General features: G+C 60.4%; 1 protein-coding gene across 1 annotated transcript; it reads right to left on the bottom strand.

Annotated features, from left to right (window-relative positions):
* Window positions 1-3,580: 3,580 nt before the first annotated feature.
* Window positions 3,581-18,217, bottom strand: COL9A2 (collagen type IX alpha 2 chain). The gene is made up of 32 exons (XM_056332094.1): window positions 18,039-18,217; window positions 16,094-16,168; window positions 15,229-15,264; window positions 15,072-15,134; window positions 13,647-13,700; window positions 13,361-13,396; window positions 13,108-13,131; window positions 12,908-12,961; window positions 12,522-12,575; window positions 12,267-12,314; window positions 11,912-11,968; window positions 11,370-11,423; window positions 11,008-11,061; window positions 10,257-10,310; window positions 9,986-10,039; window positions 9,845-9,898; window positions 9,606-9,659; window positions 9,340-9,393; window positions 9,009-9,062; window positions 8,784-8,828; window positions 8,556-8,609; window positions 8,126-8,179; window positions 7,994-8,047; window positions 7,278-7,349; window positions 7,149-7,184; window positions 6,901-6,945; window positions 6,644-6,676; window positions 6,180-6,326; window positions 5,545-5,599; window positions 5,279-5,467; window positions 5,008-5,085; window positions 3,581-4,381 (listed from the first exon to the last, which is right to left on the bottom strand). Exons 1-32 carry the CDS (start codon window positions 18,108-18,110, stop codon window positions 4,176-4,178), a joined length of 2,073 nt encoding a protein of 690 aa, XP_056188069.1. The 5' UTR covers window positions 18,111-18,217; the 3' UTR covers window positions 3,581-4,175.
* Between the last annotated feature and the right edge of the window lie 2,379 nt (window positions 18,218-20,596).

Here is a 20,596-nt window from a genome sequence, read left to right as displayed (position 1 = left end):
TTTTAAGAGGCAAAAACATCAAACAATAATCCAAGAATAAAAATAAGCAGTTTTATGGCTCCTCCAATAATTAACTTAGTTCTCAGCTGTTAATTTACGTACCCAAAGTCCTCTGTTTAATATTCTAATTTGTGGTTAATCATCTATCAAGAGAGAACAAACGGTGATTAGCTCATTTTTACCTCCTTGAGGGTGAGGGAGGCAATTTGGTCTAATCAATGCATTAGCTTGCTCAAGGAAACTTTTCTCCCATTTCCCTGAATTATTCATCTGGCAGCGCTGCCCCTTGCCACGGGCACATGCAGTGGCCTTGTGCCACAGAAATGTTGCTGGGGTGGGATGCGAGGATGATGCCGAGAGGTGGCCGTGGGTAACCAAGCAGGAGGCAATGCCTCCCCTGGGCAACACTCTGCTAGGGATGCCCGGGGGTACAAGGGTGGTCCATGAGATGCTGGATGTCCCCTCTCCCAGCCGCTCGCTGCCGGGGTTCTCTGGCTGCCCGGAGCTGGGCAGGTGGGTTTCTCTCCTCCCGCAGCACACGTGGGCAGGGTCCAGCCAGGATGGAAGGCAGCCGTTCCGCTGCCTCCTGCCAGGGCTGCGCCCCAGCGCTAATAGCACATTCAGCTGCAGCAATGGTGCACGTGGCCCCGGAGTGGAACTAGTGGTGCTTGTCCAAATGCAAACTGCAGCCAGCACCGCCGGCCTCATCAGCCTTGAATGGTAGTAATCAGAGGCTCCCTAATTACTCCAGGCTACAGAAATTGGACTTCCTTCCCCCCACACACCCCCCCACCCCCACCCACCACCACCCCATGGCTTTCAAAGCAGAAGGGAAGAGAATGAAAGCTGTGACTCTCGCAGGAGGTCTCAGCAGGCTTGATGGGGCAAGCGGTGTGAGCCCAAAGGGATCTGCCTTCATCTCTTTTCATTTCTTCCCTTTTGTCTTTCCCGTCACATGAAAGCCATGCGATGATGCTTGACTCCACACCTTCATGTTTCTGGAGCCTTTTGTAGCTGCAGGGATGAGCTCGGGAGCAGGTTCTTAAACCCCTTGAAATAATTTTAGAAGATTCCACACATTTTTGCTTTGACAAGAAGTCATGAGTGGCCATGGCCTGGTCCCTGATAGTTGAGTGACTACAGACGGTGAATAGACTGGGCTGCTCTCAGCTGCTGTGGTTTTTGAGCCCCAAGTCCCTTTGCCTGTCACCACAGGGACAGAGGTGACGGGGCCCTGGGCTGGCTCCCCATGGTCCCATCCACAGGAGAATCCATGATGTCAAATTCAGGCAGGAGCAGGTGGAAGAGAAAAAAGGAAGAGCTCCAGACAGCTGCTTCTTTAGCACTTTTAATTAAAACCTGAGCTTAATCTTCCCAGACACTGGCCTTGCCAGCCTCCGACTCCGAGGCTGCGCAGAGCCCGGCTGTGGCTGCGCTGCCTTGCAGCATCTGCAGGGCAGGGGAGCAGGGATGCGCTGAAGGTCACAGCTGCCCCTTGCTGAGGGGGACCTCGGCCACCACGGCAGCTGGCACCTTTGGGGAGGCTCTGAACACCAGTGGGCTCAGCCAGACCGGTGTCCCTGGCTGTGCTGGAGCACTTGCTCCATCCCATCCCCGTGTTGCCTGGGGATGTGTGTGCTCAGGTGCAAGAGCAAGGAGCCCCTGGGCTTCTTGCAAAGCATCCTGCACCCCCACACACCCCGCCCCGGGCAGCCCAGGACCCTCTGCAGGCACAGCGGCAGCTTCGTCCGCCACAGCCTCTCCTTGCTCCGGGACCACAGCTCAGCTTCCAGCCCTCCTCCTGTCCCATCCCTGCAGCAAACTTCGGCTCCCCTGGTTCCCCCCCTTCTCCTCGTTTCCCCCCCTTCTCCTCTGCGCCCCTCGTTTCCCCCCCTTCCCCTGGTTCCCCCCCTTCTCCTCCACGCCCCTGGTTCACTTCCCCTCTGCATCTTCCCACCCTGCTGTGCTCATCCCAGAGGTGGGGGGGGTAGGGGGTGGGTTTCTCCCTTTCCCCTAATGGCGAGGGGGAGAGCACAGCCCTGTGCGGGGATGGGGGGACCGCCAGGGGTGACAGCCGGGTTTGGTGGCAGTAGCCCGGGGGTGGCTCCCTGGGAATGGAGGATTCAGCGGGCTGCAGCGCCCTCCTGTGGCGGACAAAAATACGGACATGGGTGTGATTCGGGCTGCGCAGCCGGGATGTGGCCCCAGATGTGCTGCACAGCTGGAGGCAGGGGTAAGCCCGGCCCCTGGCTGTCCCCGAAAGGGTTTAATAATCTGAATTCCTCCCTGAAAAGAATGATGATGAATCTCCCCATTTGTCCAGAAATGGAGACAAGTGCTCAACAAGGCTATTCCTTCACCCCTCCTAATAATGATTTGTTATTATTTGGGGCAGAGATTGGATGCTTTCCAGCTGTTTCATTTCCACAGATACTTGGGTTTCAATCTCTCTTGTCTCTGTAATAGCATCCAATCTGCTATTTATTGGATGAATATTTATGAGGGCTCTGATGAAGAGGCAGATTCAGAGCGCGTTTGCCACTCGTTGGAAGCAACTAGTCTGGCCCCTAATTAGTATGCAGCCTTCTTAATTCCTTGATTAAATTCCAGCTTGCAAATAAACATTTGCAATTCACTTCCAAACTTACTTTTTTTTTTTAATGAAGGACTGTCCCCTCAAAGTTAACTGATTGCACGTTAAGTGACAAGGCAGGGGGTTGCAAAGGACACAGAGAAGGTAATTTAAATGGAGGAGGAGTGGAGGATACTTCTGAAGAGTCTGGGGACATGGGGACAGATATAGATCCATGTGGGAAAGCGCTCTGCTACGCAGCGAGGTGTGTAAGGGAAGAGTAGACGGTGCTGGGTCTGCCTGGGCTGGGAGCTGGTCCTTGCCAGGATTAGCCCCCTCCTGCTGAAGCGTGCCCGGTGGGGCTGCGACTTGCGGGTGGTCCCAGGGCTGGTGGCAGCGATGCTCGGTGCCACGGGAGGAACACAGCCAGCGTTTCCCACCGCCACTCCCTGGGATTTGTTACCCTGCCAAGCCGAACATGCTTTGCTAATAAACAAAAATTGATTTTTATTTATCTTACAAAGCGAAGCCCCATTGCTCCCGCCACACAGCTTTAATCCTTTCTGCTGTCGATGGCAATAATGAGAAAGACACCTGCGGATCCTCTTAGAGCCGCAGGCTTCCTTTTTAACTATTAAAAGATCAATACCCTTTGCAAGGCTGCTAATAGTTTTCTGGCCCATTTGATTGCGAGGGGCCTTGGGCCGACTTGGTCTAACTTGAAGGTGCCCGATGCATTTCTGGTAACTTTACCCAGTCTCCAACCCAGGGAGTTCAGGGGCAACAAATTCCTCTGCACATTTGCAGTGGTGCAAGAAGAAGAAAAAAAAAATAATGAGTTTTTGCTTAAGCAACCTATGGAGCAGTTGAAATCATCCTCGAGGATGGGAATGAGCAATTGAGACACCCAATAAGAGCCTTAAAGCAAGAGAAAAGGGAATTTCAGCCCTCAGATAATCCCCCTTCCCAGTATAGTCCTGGTTTAATGCAAAGAAATCAACACATCAGTTCATTGACAATTCATCTAATTTTTATTGTCCATTTTTTAAAAAGTTGGTGGGTCTCTGTTCATAGTTATAAAATAATCCTATTTTACAAAGATTTACAGCTCTGTGAGTGCCCAGCAGTGAAGAAGGCTGGATCTGGTAAGTCTTTTAAATTATCAAAACACAATTTTTGGTTGTTCTTTTTTCTTAAAAAAAAAAAAAAGGAGGGGGGGAAAAAGGAAATGAGCAATGAGCCGATTCAGCACCAAGCAGGACATAACAGTGAGAGGGTTTGTATAAAAGAGAATTTATTTCTTTGGGAAGGGGCACAGGGAGCGGAGGGCGGGCAGGTAATGAACCCCAGCAATGAGGACAGGACTTGGCGTGACCTTTCTTTATTCCTCCCCGTCCCCCCAGCTGTGGCAGGGGGGTGATGCCTACACCAAATTAAATTCCCGAGGCTGCGTTTCCCCTCTGGCAGCTGCCCCAAGCCCAGCACCCTCCCACAGCCGGGATGGGCAGAGGTCGCTCCCTATGGATTTGCAGTTTTCTGGTCTTTTTGCTGCCAGCCCTGGCATGGGTTTGCCAGCCAGGTCTGCTGCAGTGCTGGTGCCTCTTCAGTAGATGGGTCCTTTGACGGCCCCGGGCTCAGTCAGGCGTGCAGCGGCGTACGCCGAGGCTCCCAGGCAGGCGGCCGGCTCGCAGAAGCCCGGCAAGCCAGTGGGACCCGGCAAGCCCGGCCGGCCAGCCTCTCCCGGGGAGCCCGGCAAGCCCCGCTCACCAGCCTTGCCATCCAGCGCGTGGCCAGGGATGCCGGGGAGACCTGCAATGGGAGCGTGGTCCTCAGCAGGTGAGTGGGTGCTGAGCCCAGGCTGTGCCGGGGCAGAGCAGGGGCTGGGATGCAGGGAACGCTGCCAGTGAGGATGGGGATGCGTTAGCGGAGCAGCACGGCAAGTGCTCTTCTCCCAGGCAACAAGCAACAGGACAAGAGGAAAGAGCCTCAAGTCGCACCGTGAGAGATTTAGAATATTAAGAAAAAATTCTTCACTGGAAGGGTAGTGAACAGGCTGCTCAGGGATGGGGTGGGGTCTCCATCCCTGCAGATGTTTAAAAAACATGTAGATGAGGTGCTTAGGGACGTGGTCTATTGATGGACTTGGCAGTGCTGGGGTAATGGTTGGACTTGATGATCTCAAAGGTCTTTTCCAACCTAAATGATTCTAAGCGAGCAATGCCGAGGGGCCAGGAGAGCAGCTGGCAGAGCTGTGGGCAGCGAGGAGGCAGCAAAGGGCGCTGCAGGTCAGAGATGTGCGGGATGAACCCATGCAGGTTTGCAGGGATGGGCCAGAAGCTCCCGAACCACTGCTGGGTTCCTCATCCCACCAAGGGGCGCAGGGCTGTGCTGCCCAGCAGGGACCTGTGGTCCATGCTGGGGGCAGGGGGGCTTACCTGGGATCCCCGGGGGTCCTGGCATGCCTGGGTGGCCACGGCCGGTGTCTCCCCGCTCACCCTTCTCGCCTCGCTTCCCTGCAGGGAAAGAAACCAGGAGGGAAGGACTTGCAGGAGCTGCAGATTGAAACACAGACCCTGCAGAGCTGGGGAGGGGGCTGCCCATGCTCAGGGACTGGGGTGGGGGTCAAGTGTGGCAGGAGGAAGCAGTATCAGCCCCAGGGAGGGTATTTTGTCCGGCATGGTGTGGGTACGACCACCCCCCACCTACCTTTAGGTCCTACGTTGCCGATCTGCCCAGCAGCACCCAGGATGCCGGGGACGCCTCGAGGTCCCATGGGTCCATGTGGGCCTTGCTCACCAGGTGGCCCTGGGGGACCGGGGGGTCCAGGGGGTCCCATGGCACCGACTCCACCCAGGGCAGCTCTCTTGGCACTGACTGCCACCTCTGCCAGCTGCTCTGTAGGGCAGAGAGAGGATGCGGGATGGGACACGGAGGCAGCCACCAGGCCAGCGGTGCCCCACTTGCCCCCTCACCTTGCAGCATCTTCAGGACCACGTCGACGATGTGCTGGTCCCCGGCATCCCGACCCTGCCAGCAGTGAAAGGAGGGACATGCCGTAAAGGGAGATGGCTCCTTCTGTCCCCATCTGCACCCGCAGAGCTGGTCCCATCCTGACCCTCCAGCTCAGAGCACCCCCCTGCACCCAGTGCCACCTTCCCACCCTTCTTCTTTTCCTGCTTGGTCCCAGGACAAGTGCTCCAGCCCCAGCTCACACCATGCCTGGCCATGCTACAACCTGCTCCCAGCGTTAACTTTCTGCAGTCCCATTTTGCAAGTCTAAAAGGAGGGTTCTATGGAAAAATTCTGTCCCCAGGCAGGCTGCAAAGGCACATGTTGGAGGTAAGCCTGCTGCTGCTGCTGTATGCAGTGAGAAATAATTAATTCTTCTTTTCCAGAAAGGCAGGATCGCAGCTCAGCCCTCCTGGAGAGCTCATGGGGGAGCACTGGCAGCTCCTGAGCCAAAGGGCAGCCTTTTCCCAGAGGAATGGGTTGGTAAGAAAAGGTGGGAGGCAATTCACCTGCAGCGCTGAACAAGCCGATGGCAGAGGGGCACTACCTGCGTGGTGCGGGAGGCGCGGAGGGGATGCGGGGTGCTGGGCGTACTCACCGCTATGCCCCGCTGGCCTGGCATCCCCGGCACACCACGCTCCCCAACGAGTCCTCGTGGGCCAGGGGGTCCCGGGTAGCCTCGTACGCCGGGTGCTCCTGCATCCCCCGAGGGGCCGGGGAAGCCGAGCTCGCCCTGGATGCCTTGCTGCAGTGGGGATGAAGAGCGGCATCAGGAGTGGGGAGCTCAGCCCTGCCCTGAGACCCACAAGGCTTCCAGTACCAATCACCGCAGCCAGGCTCTGAACCCCAAAGAGGGTCTGAACCCACATCCAGGGCTGAACGTGGTCACTGAAGCCCTTCTCCAGAGAAAATACTCTCTGAGGCCACCAGTGTGCAGCATGCACCAGCTCCATGGATCACCACTGCCTTGGTCAGGAGGATCACCTCCAGCTGCAGCTCCTGCAGAGCCACCCAGCACAAAGGTATGGGGAGCCCCTCGCCCTCAAGCCCCCCGTCACTCACCTGTCCCTTCGGCCCTGGCTCGCCCGATTCACCCTGGGGACAGAGGACACGAGAAATGCAATGGGGAGACGGCATTAATTTAGAGGTGCAGGTGGGGGGAGGCACAAAGACAAGCCAGGAGTGCAACCGCAGCTGCACTGGGGTGCAGTGCTGCAGTGCCTGGGGCCGTGCTGGGCAGGAGACCCCAGCGTGGGCAGGGACCCCTGTCCAGCCCATGTCCCTCCACCCCAGCCCAGGAACCACCGACAGGGACCCACCTTCTCTCCCTTCAGTCCCGCCAGGCCATGAACACCGGGGTCTCCCTAGAGGCAAGGCAATGAGAAATGAGAACCTTCGCTGCCAGCACCCACCTCCCCCACAGCCGCTTTAACCCCCTTCCCACCCGCTGTGCCCCACCGGGATGCCAGGGGGATTGATGGAGAGTGCATGGTGTCGCTGGGTGTCAGCCCTGTTAGACGTGGGTGTCAGCGATTCCCCACCAATTCACCGAGGGTGATGTACTCACAATGCTGCCTTTGGGGCCGGTTTTCCCTGGGGAGCCCTGGAGAAAGGCAAGGGGGGGTCAGCCCAGCTCAGCGCAGCTTCCCTGAGCTGGACCCCAGAGCAGCCCACCTCCTGCACCGGGAGCAGTCACCTTGTCTCCTTTGACTCCAAGCAAACCTTGGGGTCCTGGGATCCCCGGTGGACCCTGCTCACCCTTCGGCCCCTAGAAATCAAGGTAACGTAGGAAAAAGAGAAAAATGAGTGAGAAGAGGCAGTGGGAAGACCCTCCTCCCCCATCAGGGCATCCTCCCCATGGCAATGAGATGGGTGAGCAGCTCCCCATTGCCTCCAGTGGTCCAGGCTGCCCCACAGCATCCCAACCTGCCCCGAATCCAGCCTCTTGGGGGGATAGCTCAGAAAATGATGAAGGAGCCTCCCCTCCAGCTGTGTCAAGGCAGGGGGCTTCGCCATGGATGGGGCCCCATCCCCCAGGAAGCCAGAGGGACAAAGGTTGCTTTTTGGCCATTTTCCACCCTGGGAAAGCCTCTGAGAGGGGCCAGGCAGCCCCTCACCGGGCTGGGAGGAAATTCCTCTCCCAGCTGGGGCTGCAAACCCAGCATGGCCCTGGGACCGCTAATCCCCACGCTACTTGCCCCATCGGCTAATCCCTCACCCCGGCAGCCAGGCACAGCGGGACGGGCGCGTGACTGACCCCGGCCACGATCAAAGCAAGCGGTCGGTGCAGGCGGTGCCAGCCATGCCCCACTGTCCCCATCCCTCCTCCCCAGCCGCACGCCCGGGGCTGAGCATCCCTGAGCTGTGCCAAGGCGAAGCCCGTTTCCCAGCCCGGCTGCGGGCACAACTCACCGCTTTTCCCTGCTCGCCGGGGGGGCCCACGAGGCCACGCTCGCCCCGGTCACCCTGTGGAGACCCGGGAAGAGAGCAGAGTCAGGGGCAGCTCCTGGCAGTGCCACAAACCCTGCGGTGCCCCGGACTCACCTTCATCCCAGGGACACCCGGCGGTCCCTGCTCACCCCGAGGTCCAGGCTCACCCTAAGAGGGGAGGAAAAAACAAAGAACAACTAAAGCCCCCAGACCAGCTGCTTCTTTTGGATTTGCATGCCGTCATCTGCCCTTCATCCTTCCCCAAGGAACGTGTGGCCCTGTCCTTGTCCCCTGCAGCCACGCCAAGGGCTGCCACTGCACCGCATGGCCAAGGAGGTGCTGGATGCAGGGCTGGATGTGGCCCCAAGGGCTTCCCCCGTGAGGAAGCTGCTGGGGGGGCAGAGGGAGGAGAAAGGGCAGGGGGGTTGAGGGGGAGGATAAAATGCCCAAATCTGCTTTCTGTTTGACAGCAAATAGAGGGGAAAGAGAGAGAGCAACCCCCAGACCGTGCCCGGGAGGAACATGGTGACCCCTCTGTACTTACAATCTGCCCTGGGGCACCGGTGACGCCAGGATGGCCCCGAGCACCCGCTTCACCCTGCAATGAGGAAACAGGGGGTTCAGGGACAGCAAGGACAGGGAGGGGACAGCATGCAGACAAGGCTGTGGGCTTAGGGATGGAGCGTGGAAGCTGCCGCAGCACCGTGTAGGGTGAACAGGGCTGCAGGACGCTGGGAGGGGGTCACTCTGGTCCTGGCTGCCCCAGACCCACCTTGTCTCCTGGGCCACCTTTGCTTCCCGGCTGCCCTGGCAAGCCCTGTAGAAATAAAACCGGGATCAAACCTTGAGCACAGCACCGGAGGCAGCACTCTGCCCTGCGGCAGCATCTGTGCTGGGTGCTGGCCCCACACCCTGGCATCACCCGCAGCTGGGGGTGCACCCCACTGGTAATGGGGGTACCTGCCTGGGTGGGGGGATCCCACCCTCCCATACTCACAGCTTGTCCCCGGTGTCCCGGTGTTCCTGGGCGGCCGGCTTGTCCCATGCCACCCTGCAAGGGACAGGGAGGGTGTTACCATGTGATGGAGAAAGATGCAGAAATGAGGTGTCCATGGGTGGGACAAGGGACTCCTGGTCAAAGGGGGACTCTGCCCTTTACCCCTTGGGGACAGCCACACTCTGCTAGTCAGGAGATGCCACAACAAGGGTGGGGACCTTATGCCACTTGCCATCCCAGTTATTTCCAGCAAGTGCTGGTACAAGGAACATGCCCATTCCCCATTCCCGGTGCAGGCAGCACCCGGCAGCCCCTGCCCGCAGCAGCTCACCTTCGTGCCTGGGATACCTGGGGTCCCATCTTTGCCATCAATGCCCGGGAGACCCTGCAAAAGGGGGAAGAATCGCTCAGTCTGACACCTCCGAGAGGGATTGAAAGGGTCATGGTGGGTGCAAAAAGCTCGTGGTGGGGACACTCCAGCCCTCTGCTGAGCCAGGGTGCAAGGAGGCAGGATGGCCCCAAACAGGACAGAGTGATTTTCCCCTTGCAAGGGGCTCAGCCCTAGATGTGGGTGGGGGTGCCGCTGGCTGTACTTACATTCTCCCCCTTGGGGCCGATGTCTCCTTGGGGGCCCCTGATGCCACGACCACCCTAGAACAGGAGAGAGCCAGCGTTATTATTCCAGCTGCCTTCTTGGTGCAGGATACGGAGCTGGGAGAGGGAGGAGATGCCCACCAAGGGTACCCCAGCAGAGCCCCGCTCCGTGCCAGGGAGTGGGGCAAAAGGGAGCATTGGCATCACACAGCGCTGCCCTCCCCATGGGGTAGGTTACCTACCAGATCTCCCTTCTCACCGGGGTCCCCGGGTGGTCCCCTGGGGCCTTCCCTGCCCTGCAGAGGAGAAAGACAGGGGCTGAGCAGTGAAGTGTGGGGTCCCCCACCTGCCCCACAGCCCGTGGGATGAGGGAGGGCACTCACCGGCCGCCCAGCCGCTCCAATGGTCCCAACCATCCCCTTGTAACCAGCAGGACCCTGCAAAGAAAGCATGGGGTGGGGGTGAATTCGTCCCATCCCAGCCAGGTCTGACCCCACTAGCAAAAGGCAGCATCCAGCTCCCCGGGACGGCCAAACAGCCGCGTTAGTGATGCTCCTGGGAAGCAGCCGCCAGGCTGGGAAGAATCGCCACGGCAGCTGGTCCCCCTGCCCCCAGAGCCAGGCACAGCTGCCCCTGCATCCCACCGGCACTCACCGTCTCGCCCTTGGGTCCCGCCATCCCAGGGTAACCCCTCAAGCCCTGCGGTCCCTGCGGGGAAGGAAACAACAGCCAGTTCAGCTGGAAACAGCCCCAGGAGCAGCCCAGGGGGAAGCCGCAATTAGAGGAAAAGCCGGTACTGGCAATCAGCCGGTTTTGCCAAATGCCAGGTATTGCAGTCCCGCCGCTCGCTCCTAATTCTGCAGCCCCCCACCAGGTGCCTTTCCAGCTGTCGGTTCGATAACAGCAACGGGCCCAAACTGGTGCTGCTTCCCCCACCAAAGCTCTTGGCTTCAAAGCAGTTTTGCCCTTTCCCAGACCGGAGGGGCTCAGCCCCTTAATTGCTTTTCATCTTCTAAACGCTCAGCGAGCTCAAACAGCTTTAATCCCCACACCCCCGCGGTGCGCTGGACATTGCACCCCCCGTTCAGGTGGGGTCAGGGGGGCTCAGTGTACATGAGCAACTTGTCCCTGGCCGATGTGTTATCCATGTTAACATGTGCCAACGACCGAGGTGCTCAGGGATCCATCAGGATGCAGCTTTGCCACCCTCCTGGTGCCAGCTCCATGGCTGGGAGGAGGAAGATGGATGGGATGAAGGTTTCTCTCTGGTCCCAGCAGTGGGTCCCCAGGAGCAGAGACACGCTGGGGTCATATCCCCAAGTGTCTGGGGCCAAGCACAAACTGGCTGCCCCCAGCCCCTGGGGCACGCGGAGGGCAGAGCAGCCAAGAGAAATAAGTATGTTACCGGAGGGCCAGGGATGCCTTGTTCTCCAGAAACGCCAACGTCACCCTTGGGGCCCTGGGGAGGGATGGAGATAAGAGAGGTGAGTGTCGGGGTGGAGCAGGGGTACAAACCACCCTGGGCACCCAAGACCCCCTCAACTGGACTTGGCAGATGGGGACAAGTGTCCCTCCCAGGGAGCCACTGTGGAAAGACCACCCTGCCCACCCTCTGTCTCCCAGCCCTAGAACTCCCTCCTCTCTCCCACCCCTTTCCTTCCTTCCCCCTTGCTCTTCCCAAAGCCCCATGCCCTCCGGTCCAGCCCCACTCCCCCAGAGGCAGGCACACCTGGCTCCTGCCGGGAAGCTGCCGGAGAGGTCACTCACCTGCTTGCCCTGCCTGCCGGGCTCCCCGAGGGCACCGGGGCGGCCTCTGTGTCCCTAGGGACAAAGAGGAAGATCGTGAGCATCCCTGGGCAGAGCAGCAGGGCTGAGGCAGTTCCCTGATGGCCACATCACCCAGAGTCACCCTGCCCACGACGTCCCACCCTGGGGTGCCTGCTGGTGATATGGCAGGGCTCAGCATCCCACAGCTTTAAGGCAGTGCAGTGGGGATGCTCACCGGGTTTAATCCTCCAGGCTTTGCAGCACAGGGAGCCTGGCAGTGGCACGGCAGGGGCTGGGGCTTTGGCACAGGGTCTCGCTCCCCAGGAAGGGGCTGCCAGGAGCTGGGGAGCTGCAGGGAACCTCTCCCATAGCACCTTTGTCCCCAGGGCTCTCTGTGCACACATGTCCTCGTGCTCCCAGGGGAGCACAGCAGCTCCTGAGCTCCCTGTGCCTCCTGGCTGGGGAAGGCTCCTCCACTGAGGCACAGCCCACTGGAGGTGACAGTCCCTGTTGACTCCCTGGCAGCCCCAAGGCTCCCTTACCTTCAGCCCCTGCAGTCCCTGGGGGCCCTTGGGACCTGGTGGGCAGCTGGTCGGGCACTGGTGGGGAAGAAGAACACAGACTGAGTTGGAAAAGGACCCAGAGGCTGCGGAGAAGCCATGCTGGGAGGGACAGGCTCCCACACCACGCAGTGAAGCCGGACTGTGCGGTGACACAAGGGGACCCACTGCTCACAGCACAGTATCGGCTGGGGACCCTGCTCCTCCCCACCCCATCAAGCCCCCAGTTACCAAATGACACTGGTGGCTGCATTTCAGGCCAGGGCAGCACACGTCCTTCCAGTGGCCATTACCCTGCAAAAGCCTGCGGAAGGGACAAGGTAATGGCAGCTCTCACCAAGAAATCAGCGCTGCCTTCCACTCCCTGGATGTGTCCCGCGGGGCCCTGGAGGGAAGGAGACCGTCAGCATCCAGGGGTTAATACCAGCAGTATTTTACAGGAGGGGTGAATGTTACACCTGGGAGGGAAGGGAGCAAGGCACGGGGCAGGAGGTGGGTGCCAGAGCCTGAGTCCCAGCCCCAGCCCGGGGCTGAGCCAGGGTGGAAGCTTCTCCCTCCCACAGAAAATGCTGGTGACTGCGGAGATACTCACAGGTTTCCCTGGAGGGCCTGGGGGACCCCGTGGGCCATCGGGTCCGGGGTCACCCTAAAAAAGAACAATCCCAGAAAAGGAGATTTAGCAGGTGGGAAGGTGGCAGGTACTGCCAGAGCTGGGGTGGAGAAGGGTGACGAAGCACCAGAGACCCAGGCTGTCACAGCAGGAACTGGGGCATCCCCCAGCCATGAGCTAGGAGGGGATGGATGGCATGAGGGGACCTGGCTGCAGGCACAGAGTCCATTGGCCCTGTGTCCCCACTGTAGGACCCCACTCCGACATTATGGGGTCATCCCTGTTTACCCCAGGAGCCCTGAAGTGCGGAGAAGCGGATGCTGGTGTAAGGAGCAGGGGGTTTCCCATGCCCCCTCCTGGCCCCTCACCTTGGGTCCCAGCACTCCAATCTCTCCAGGAAGGCCAACCTGGCCTGGAAGCCCCTTAAAGAGAAGAGAGACATTGACCAGGTGAGAGAGTTCAAGCCCTGAGACCCTCCCTTTGGGGCTGCTGAGATTTGAACTTTTCCAGTGCAACTCCAGGCACGGTCCCTGGCCACCCACCCCAGCCCCACAATCATGGCACTTACGGGTGGTCCTGGCAGCGAAGGACCCTGCAACAAGAAGAAAGACACGGTTGGTCCAAATTGTCCAACTCCCCCAAAACCACCAGCATTCCTGCCCCAAGCAGGGCAATGTCCATGCCACCACCAAGGATGCAGCTTGGGGGGATGGGGTTGGATCCCCACTCCGCTCCCACCCCACTCGTGGGTGCTGAGGGAGTGGGTGCTGGAACCAGGAGCGGGCGCATCACTGGTGCCCACAGGAAAGGCAAATACTCACGGGGAGCCCTGGTGGCCCTGGGAGTCCGGGCTGGCCCTGCCAGGACAGAAGGCGAGAGTCAAGAGCCGAAACAGGAAGGTCTGGCTCTGCCAAGCCCTGATCCGCTGCGAAAATTCATCCCTCCCTGGCCCCAGCCCCAGTGCCCCGCGTTGCCAAACACTCCATCACCCAATTCCTGCATCCGTGCACCCCCTCCACGGTGGCGGGGCTGGTCCCAGCCTGGCCAGGCTCTGGGCAGGGAAGGTGGGAGCCCGGAGCGGCTGCCCCGGAGCAGCCCCTCACTCACTTTAACTCCTGGCCCACCGATGGGCCCTGGCTCCCCTTTCGCTCCCGTCAGGCCCTGCAAGAGGAGAGATGGCAGGAGGTTATCGCCAGCCCTTCTGCTCTCCAGCCAGGCGTTTTTGCTGGGGCTCTTTCCATCATGAGGGGTCAAGGGTTATTAGCAGGGAATTTGTGCGTATCGCTGCTGCGCACATCAGGCAGCAAACCTGGAGATGAAGCCAGTGCCTGGACCCCAGCCCCGATGGCACAGAACCTCGCAGCAATGCTCTGCAGCCCCTGGGAGCTGCCCTGCGCTGAGACCCCACACCGGGGCTCAGCAGGGACCCTGGCACTGCTGGGCACATCCTGCACAGCTGCCCCAGCCCCAGCACGGAGCTTGGCCCATCCGTGACCTCGATTATATCAACTCCAAGTCACTCCCTGGCTCCCCTGTCCCTTGCTCCAGCCAGGCGAGGGCTGCACTCCTGCCAGGTTGGGATCCCTGTGCCTGACGGCTTGAGCATCACTCACGGGCTAACATCTGCACGCTGCCGGGCATGACACGGGTGGAGAGCCCCCCAGCCCCGCTCTGCTCTGCATCCACATTCAAGGGAGCCAACCTCTTTTGCAGGAAGATTAGCCTGGATGAATAATGCATGCTTGTAATGATAGTTATTATTCTATTCATTTATTATTGAAGGATAATTAAACCCCCAAAGATTTATGAAGTGCTGCCCAGAGACTCAAAAGAGGACTCTGTATTTTGGGTTTCCTTTTGATGAGCACCTTCTGGTGCTCACAGGTGCTCACCCGTGCAGCACTGCACTGGGGATGGGGGACAGGCACCCAAACCTCCCCAGGCACCCATCACACAGCCCTGCGTACCCCGGGGCGGGGGAGCGTGGGGCCATGAGCTGGCCCAGCACTGCATCAAGGCAGGGCAAGGGGGCAGCTCAGCCCCCTTTCTACCCACCACCTCTGCCCTGGGCTCTGCTGCTGCTGGGGAAGGGACAGTGGGGAAGTCACTGATGCCACCAATGTGGGTGCCAAGGGGGTGGCTCCGGGGAGGGGAGTGGGACACGGGGTTGCTCCAGATTTACTCTGGGAGAAACAAGAGCTGAACCAGGGCTCAGGGCAGCAGTTGCTGTAAAGGACAAGGAAAAGCTTTTTTGTGCTCAGGGGTGTCGGTGCCGTGCTGTAGCTCTCCTGGCACAGGTCTCACCTGCGTGGGGTGGAGGGGGGGGACACTTTCGGAGCCTGGGCAGTGGGAGAGGGTGGCAGCAGCCCTTTGCGTGCTCTGCCTGTGTTTGCTGTGATTCAGAGGGTGCTTTCAGCTCCCACACCAAAGGATTTTGGCACTTTCTTATGTGCAACAGAAAAGGACCCTGCTGTGACCCGGGGGCTGTGGCCAGGGATGCTGGGGTGGGCGTGGGGGGGGGGTGGTACTTACGTCAATGCCCGGCTTCCCTGGGGATCCGTCTGGACCAGGGGCTCCAGGCTCCCCCTTGACACCCTTTAAAAGAGGAGAGGTGTAGGGGCAGATTGGAAGTTGCTCCTTGAGAAGGAAAGAGACCATTGGGGAGCTGTGGGCAGGCATGGGTACTTACCGGGGACCCAGGGGCTCCAGCAGGGCCTTTGTCACCCTGGGGAAAGAGAAGAAGGCTGTAAAAAGGGGTCTGTCACCCCACAGAGCCAGGCCCGGCAGCACAGAGGGCTCAGGACCCATGTCCCCCATCCACCTCCCCAAGCCAGAGCAAGATGCTGGATCCCCCAACGTGGCAGCCAGGTCAGGATGGGGCCGGCACTGAGAAGAGAGGGTTGTGCTGGGGTTGTGGGAGGGCTGTGGCTGTTCTGGGTATAAATAACACTAAAATAACACCCTGGGCACAAGTCTCAGAGAAAGGGCACTTTCTGCTGGCTCACAGATCTCCCCTCTGTTCAGGCTCCCTCCCCACAGCCCGGGGAGGGTCCGGAGCCACATCGCTGCTCTAAGGACTCCTCACCTGGGTGTCCTGCTCCCCGCCAGCCCCCGGATCCCCCTCCTCACTGGGCATCTCTGGGCTGATCCCTGCACCTAACCCCTCCAGGCATCTCCACTGCCCAGCCACGGGTGCCCCGAGCACCCTGCAACGAAACCTCCCGGTCACTGTGCTCCTCAAAAACCACTTCAGGCCCCATTTCCCAAGGTGGCCAGGAGGCCGGCCACGGGCTGCCATGCTGGGGAGGTGGATGGAGGGTGGTGCAGGAGCTACACTCCCCAGTGCCATCACTCTGCCATCACTTTGCCACTGGCAAAGCCAGGGATGCTCCATCTGCCCCAGCCCAGGAGCAGCACAGTGCGGGAACCGCACGGCATCGGCATCCTCTGCCCTGTGCCGAGCCTCTGCCCCGACACAATGTCCCTCTTTGTGCTGCAGGTCCCCTCCCTCCCCCCCTCCAGCCCGCACAGGTTCCCAGCTGCGCCATACTCACGTCAATGCCATCAGCTCCCGGCACTCCTGGGGGACCAGGGGGCCCTCGCGGGCCGGGCTCTCCCGGTGGCCCTCGCTAAGGGGAAAAAGGGATGGGACCCACGTTCAGGAAGGAGCAGCAGGACCCCAAGAGATGCTGGGGGTCAAGGGGAGCCCAGGGCGCAGCACTTGCCACCAGCACGTGCTTGGGGACCTGCCTCCAGAGAGCTGGGATGGAATGAGCACCCCAAGGCATCAGAGCTCTGCCCCTCCCCACAGGTCGTGCCCCACAGCAAGGGCATGGATGCAGAAATCCAGGATATCTTCCCCCACGCTGCCATAACCAGCACCCCATCCCCTGCCCAGTTTCTACCCCATCGTTCCCCCCTCCTGCCCCGACGGAGCAGGGTCTCGATGGGGCGATGGCAGCGCTTGCAAAGGCCCCTCTCGTCTTGGGGGTACAACCCAGCCCTGGGATTTCGAAGAACACCAGCAGGATTTAGGTGCCTGAAGCTCCAGCACGAAACGGGGACCCTCGAGCCCCTCCGTGAGAGCAGTGCTCCTGCACTGGGCTGGCTCGCTGCCCACAGCACCACTCCACAGCATCACACAAAAGCACCATTCAGCCGGCGGCAGCGGAGCTCCCCGAGCAGCCTGGCCCCAGCTTTGAGGTTTGCTCAGGGCTCCGCAGGAGCGACTTTGCAAAGAAATCTCTGTTATCCTAACGGTGTGTTTGGGGGGAAGAGACTCCAGTCCCAGAGACCGAACCCCTGGTGTTCCTGGAAATGAAAACCAGACAGGCTGGCTGGGGCTGCATGCCTGCGACTCCTCTGTCACTTATTTATTTTAAAGTGAAATATATAAGCATGAGAGGTGTTGCTGGTTTGGTCACAGGACCAGGAAAGCCCCGGCTGCACCTTGGAAGCGAAACCAGTGGTTGGGGTGGGAGCGAGCACCGGTCCCTGGGAGCACCCATGAATGACACCTTTGTGCTGCCCCAATGATTTCCAAATGGTTCCAAATAGTTCCAAGAGCTCCCACGTCCCTCTTGCTCCGACCCGAGCCCACTGCCCCGGCCAGACCCTGCCACCACAAGCCCATGGGCATCCCGGGGGGCTGCTTTAGGAAGGGAGCTGCCCCCACCCCCACCCCAGCTCTCCACAACAAGGCTGTTTGTGCCGGCAGGCAGCTCAGGAGCCACATGAGAAGATTTTTCCAAAAATCTTTCCTGAAAATCTGATTTTTGCAGTTTGCAAGGCAGGGAGATTTTTCCTCTTTACAAATGGGATCCCAGGAGGAGCACCGCCTGCCCCACTCGCATCACTCACCCCAGGAGCAGGGGGACACCTTGCCTTCACTTCTTTCTGATACATCTTCTCCTGCCCATGGGTGAGTCCCGAGAGCCCACCAGGACCCCCAGCCCCTCTGCCGCTGGTGTTCCTCCCTGCTGCCCCTCAGCAAGCCCCCACAGAGCCCCAGGGCAGTCCCTGGAGGGTCAGAACCCCCCTTAGTACTGCTCAGCCCCCCTCAGCCCAGCTCCGCAGCGTGTCCCAGCAAAGCAGAAGAAAATAAGCGTTTTCCTGGTGGTGGGAGGCAGAAGATCTGGCAGCCGCTGGGGAGGGAAGCACCAGAGAGACCCCCATCATTACCCCAAGGGGAAAATAAAGCTCAACTTGTTTAGCTAATAACTCCCAAATTTCAAGGCATGCAGCCCAGCCCTGTCCTTATCCCGGCACAGAGAGGTCCCCAGTGGGTTGGGGCTGTGGGTCCCGGCTGGGGGCTGCTCCCACCCCCCACATTCCTGGGAAAAGTGAAGGAAAGGTGCTGGGGAAATAAGCAGAAAGTCCCAGGGATGCTCAGCACTGCAAGCGAGCATCTGCGACGGGGGAGATGGCGACCATTCCCTCTCCATCCCCTCTCCGTCCCCCAGCCCAGCCCGGCGCAGGGGGTCCAAGCAGAAGACTTACAATCTGGGCCAGGCAAAGGCAGGCGGCATGGAGCAAGAGCCCGAGCTGGAGGATGGGGGAGCAGCCGGCCATGGCGGAGGGGCGGCTGGCACCGAGCGCCGGTGGCCTCCTCTCGCTGCGCTCAGGTACGGCAGCAGCCCCGACTGCAGAGCCGGGCACGGGAGGAGGAGGAGGGGGCTCATTAATATGGAGCAGTGGGATGAGGGCAGGCGAGCAGCCCCAGCCCCCCCGCCCCTGCTCAGGTGAGCCCGTGGCTATTTTGGGCTGGATGGTGCTGGCGGATTTGGCACGTCGGTGGCGGAGGATTGGCACGTCGGGTGGCGGAGGATTTGGCACGACGGCAGCGGGGGATTTGGCACGAGTGGCACAAAGGGGCTTTAATGTAGGCAAGGGGCTGAGAGAAGAGGGGGACAAGCTGGGGGGCTGCTGCTGGACCTGCACAGTGAGACCCCAGCCAGGATGTCTGTGCAGGCACCCCAGGGGCACCAGGGTGTCCCCTGGGATGTCCCCATCGTGATGCCCACACCAGTGCCATGGGGCATCGTGCTGCCCGGGGCTGGGGCTGCGGTTGCCCCCACACCCTGTGATGGGGTGGGCACTGGGAGCTGGTTCCTGCCACCCCGGGGAGGGTCCAGGGGGGGCGGTTCTGACGTGTCTGACCCAATCTCTGCCCTGTGAGCCCCCACGCAGCCCCAGGCAGGGCAGCTGCCCCACTGTGGGTGCTGGGGCACCCCTGAGAAATGGCCCCATGGCCCCAGAGTGGCACGGGGAGGGGAGGGGGGCTACACCAGGGGGTCAACCGGCTGCTCCCCACAGCCCTGGCAGGGCATGAGGCCCCCGTCCATGGGGGGACGGATGCCCCACTCACCACCCCCCAAGCCCAGCTCCCCCCACCTGGCTCAGCCTTTGCTGGCAGCTGCCCCCCCAGCTCGCCGCCCCCCGACTCCCGCTCCCGGGGATGGTGGGGATGATTCATCTTGGCGATTTCTTCCTCCTCCTCACAGAGGGCTTGAAGGCTCCATGATGAGACGCTGAAGTCTGATTCATTGGTATGGGGGGGGGGGGGGGGAGGGGGGGGCAGTGGCCCCCAGGAGCCAGCAGGCTGCCACCTGTACCCCAGTGCAGGTCAGGGGTGGCAGAACAGTGGTCTGCGCCCCATCCAGTGGGCACGGGGCCATCCCAGCACATGGACCAGTTGGGGCTAATGATGCACCGCTCTGGGCTAGTACCCTCTCTCCAGTTCTTCCTCCCACGTGCCAGGTGGGCACAGGGAAGGCCGGGGGGCTCCTGCCCTCCCCACGCCTCCGAGAGGTGGCAGAGGCCCTTCTGAGCTGCGCTTACACCAAAACCTGCTGTTATGAGACAAAAATCCTTATGGCTCGAGGGCTGAATGCACCTTCTTTCAGAGCATCTAAATTTGGATTCCTCAAATTTAGGAATCTGAGACCTCCTTGGAGCTGCTGGGGTGTTTGTGCTGGTGCCTGAGGCGGGCGCATCCCAGCGCTGCCACCGAGCCCAGCACCTTTCTGGGACACGAGTGTCACTTTTTGGAGGAATTATGTAATTTTGAGCGCTGCTTAGATTACTACACAGTGACATTTATTTTTTTTTCCTCCTTTTGATGCCATTGCTCATTTGATTGCAGCTTTTCATGCGTCGCCGTTGCTCAAATTCTCCCCCCAGCACCCCAGCACGGCAGCACCAGGGTTTGGCTTGTCACCTCCATCTTTTTTCTCCCCCACTAATTTTACCGTGGGATCCAACTGGAACATTTGCCCTTGACCAGTACTGTGTCCCCCTCCCCGAGCTGCAGGGTCTGCCCCGCTGCCCCCAGGGTCCCCCTCCTGGGAGGATGGGAGCCCTGGTGGCCTGGTGGTGGGCGGTAGGCGCAGAGCTGTGGGGCAGCCCCCATGCCGCTGTGGGGCCAAGGTGTGGGGCTGAGCCTGGCCTGGGTCCTGATGAAGGTGCAGAGCAGGGACGTCCCCCTATGCCTCCTCCAGGGAGCACCCGCTGCACAGCCCCCCCCAAACCCCCTGCACCCACAGCCCCCCTCCATCCTGAAGCCAGCACCCCAAGCCACCAGCCAGCCAGCACCCCAAAACACCCCAGCAACCTGAACCCCCACACAGTCCCCCCAGACACACAGCCAGCACTTCCAGGCCCCCCAGTCCCCCCAAGCCCCCAGCAGCCCACCCAAGTCTCTCATCCAGCATCCCCAAACCCCCCGCACTTCCAGGCCCCCCAGTCCCCCAAGCCCCCAGCAGCCCACCCAAGTCTCTCATCCAGCATCCCTAAACCCCCAGCCAGCACCCCTGCACCCCCAGCCAGCACCTCCAGACCCCCAGTCCCCCAGCAGCCCCCCCAAGTCCCCCAGCCATCACCTCATACCCCCATCCAGCACCTCTGTATCTCCACCCAGCACCCCTAAATCCCCTATCCCCCCAAACTGCCCCAGCCAGCACCCCTGGACACCCAGCCAGCACCTCCAGACCCCCGATCCCCCAGCAGTCCCCCCAAACCCCCCCAGCCAGCACCCCATACCCCCACCAGCACCCTCA

This window comes from Falco biarmicus, chromosome 3 (assembly GCF_023638135.1).
Source record: "Falco biarmicus isolate bFalBia1 chromosome 3, bFalBia1.pri, whole genome shotgun sequence".
Classification (NCBI taxonomy): Eukaryota; Metazoa; Chordata; class Aves; order Falconiformes; family Falconidae; genus Falco; species Falco biarmicus.
This window is presented reverse-complemented; position numbering and strand designations above follow the sequence as displayed.

Excerpts from the sequence above, each read along its gene's own strand:
- COL9A2 (XM_056332094.1), bottom strand. The coding sequence starts at position 18,110 with ATGGCCGGCTGCTCCCCCATCCTCCAGCTCGGGCTCTTGCTCCATGCC. Across the intron at positions 10,311-11,007 it reads AAGGCATCCCTGGCCCTCCG|GGACCGCAGGGCTTGAGGGG; the intron begins GTAACATACTTA and ends CCTTCCCCGCAG. Across the intron at positions 9,899-9,985 it reads TTGGAGCGGCTGGGCGGCCG|GGCAGGGAAGGCCCCAGGGG; the intron begins GTGAGTGCCCTC and ends TCTCCTCTGCAG.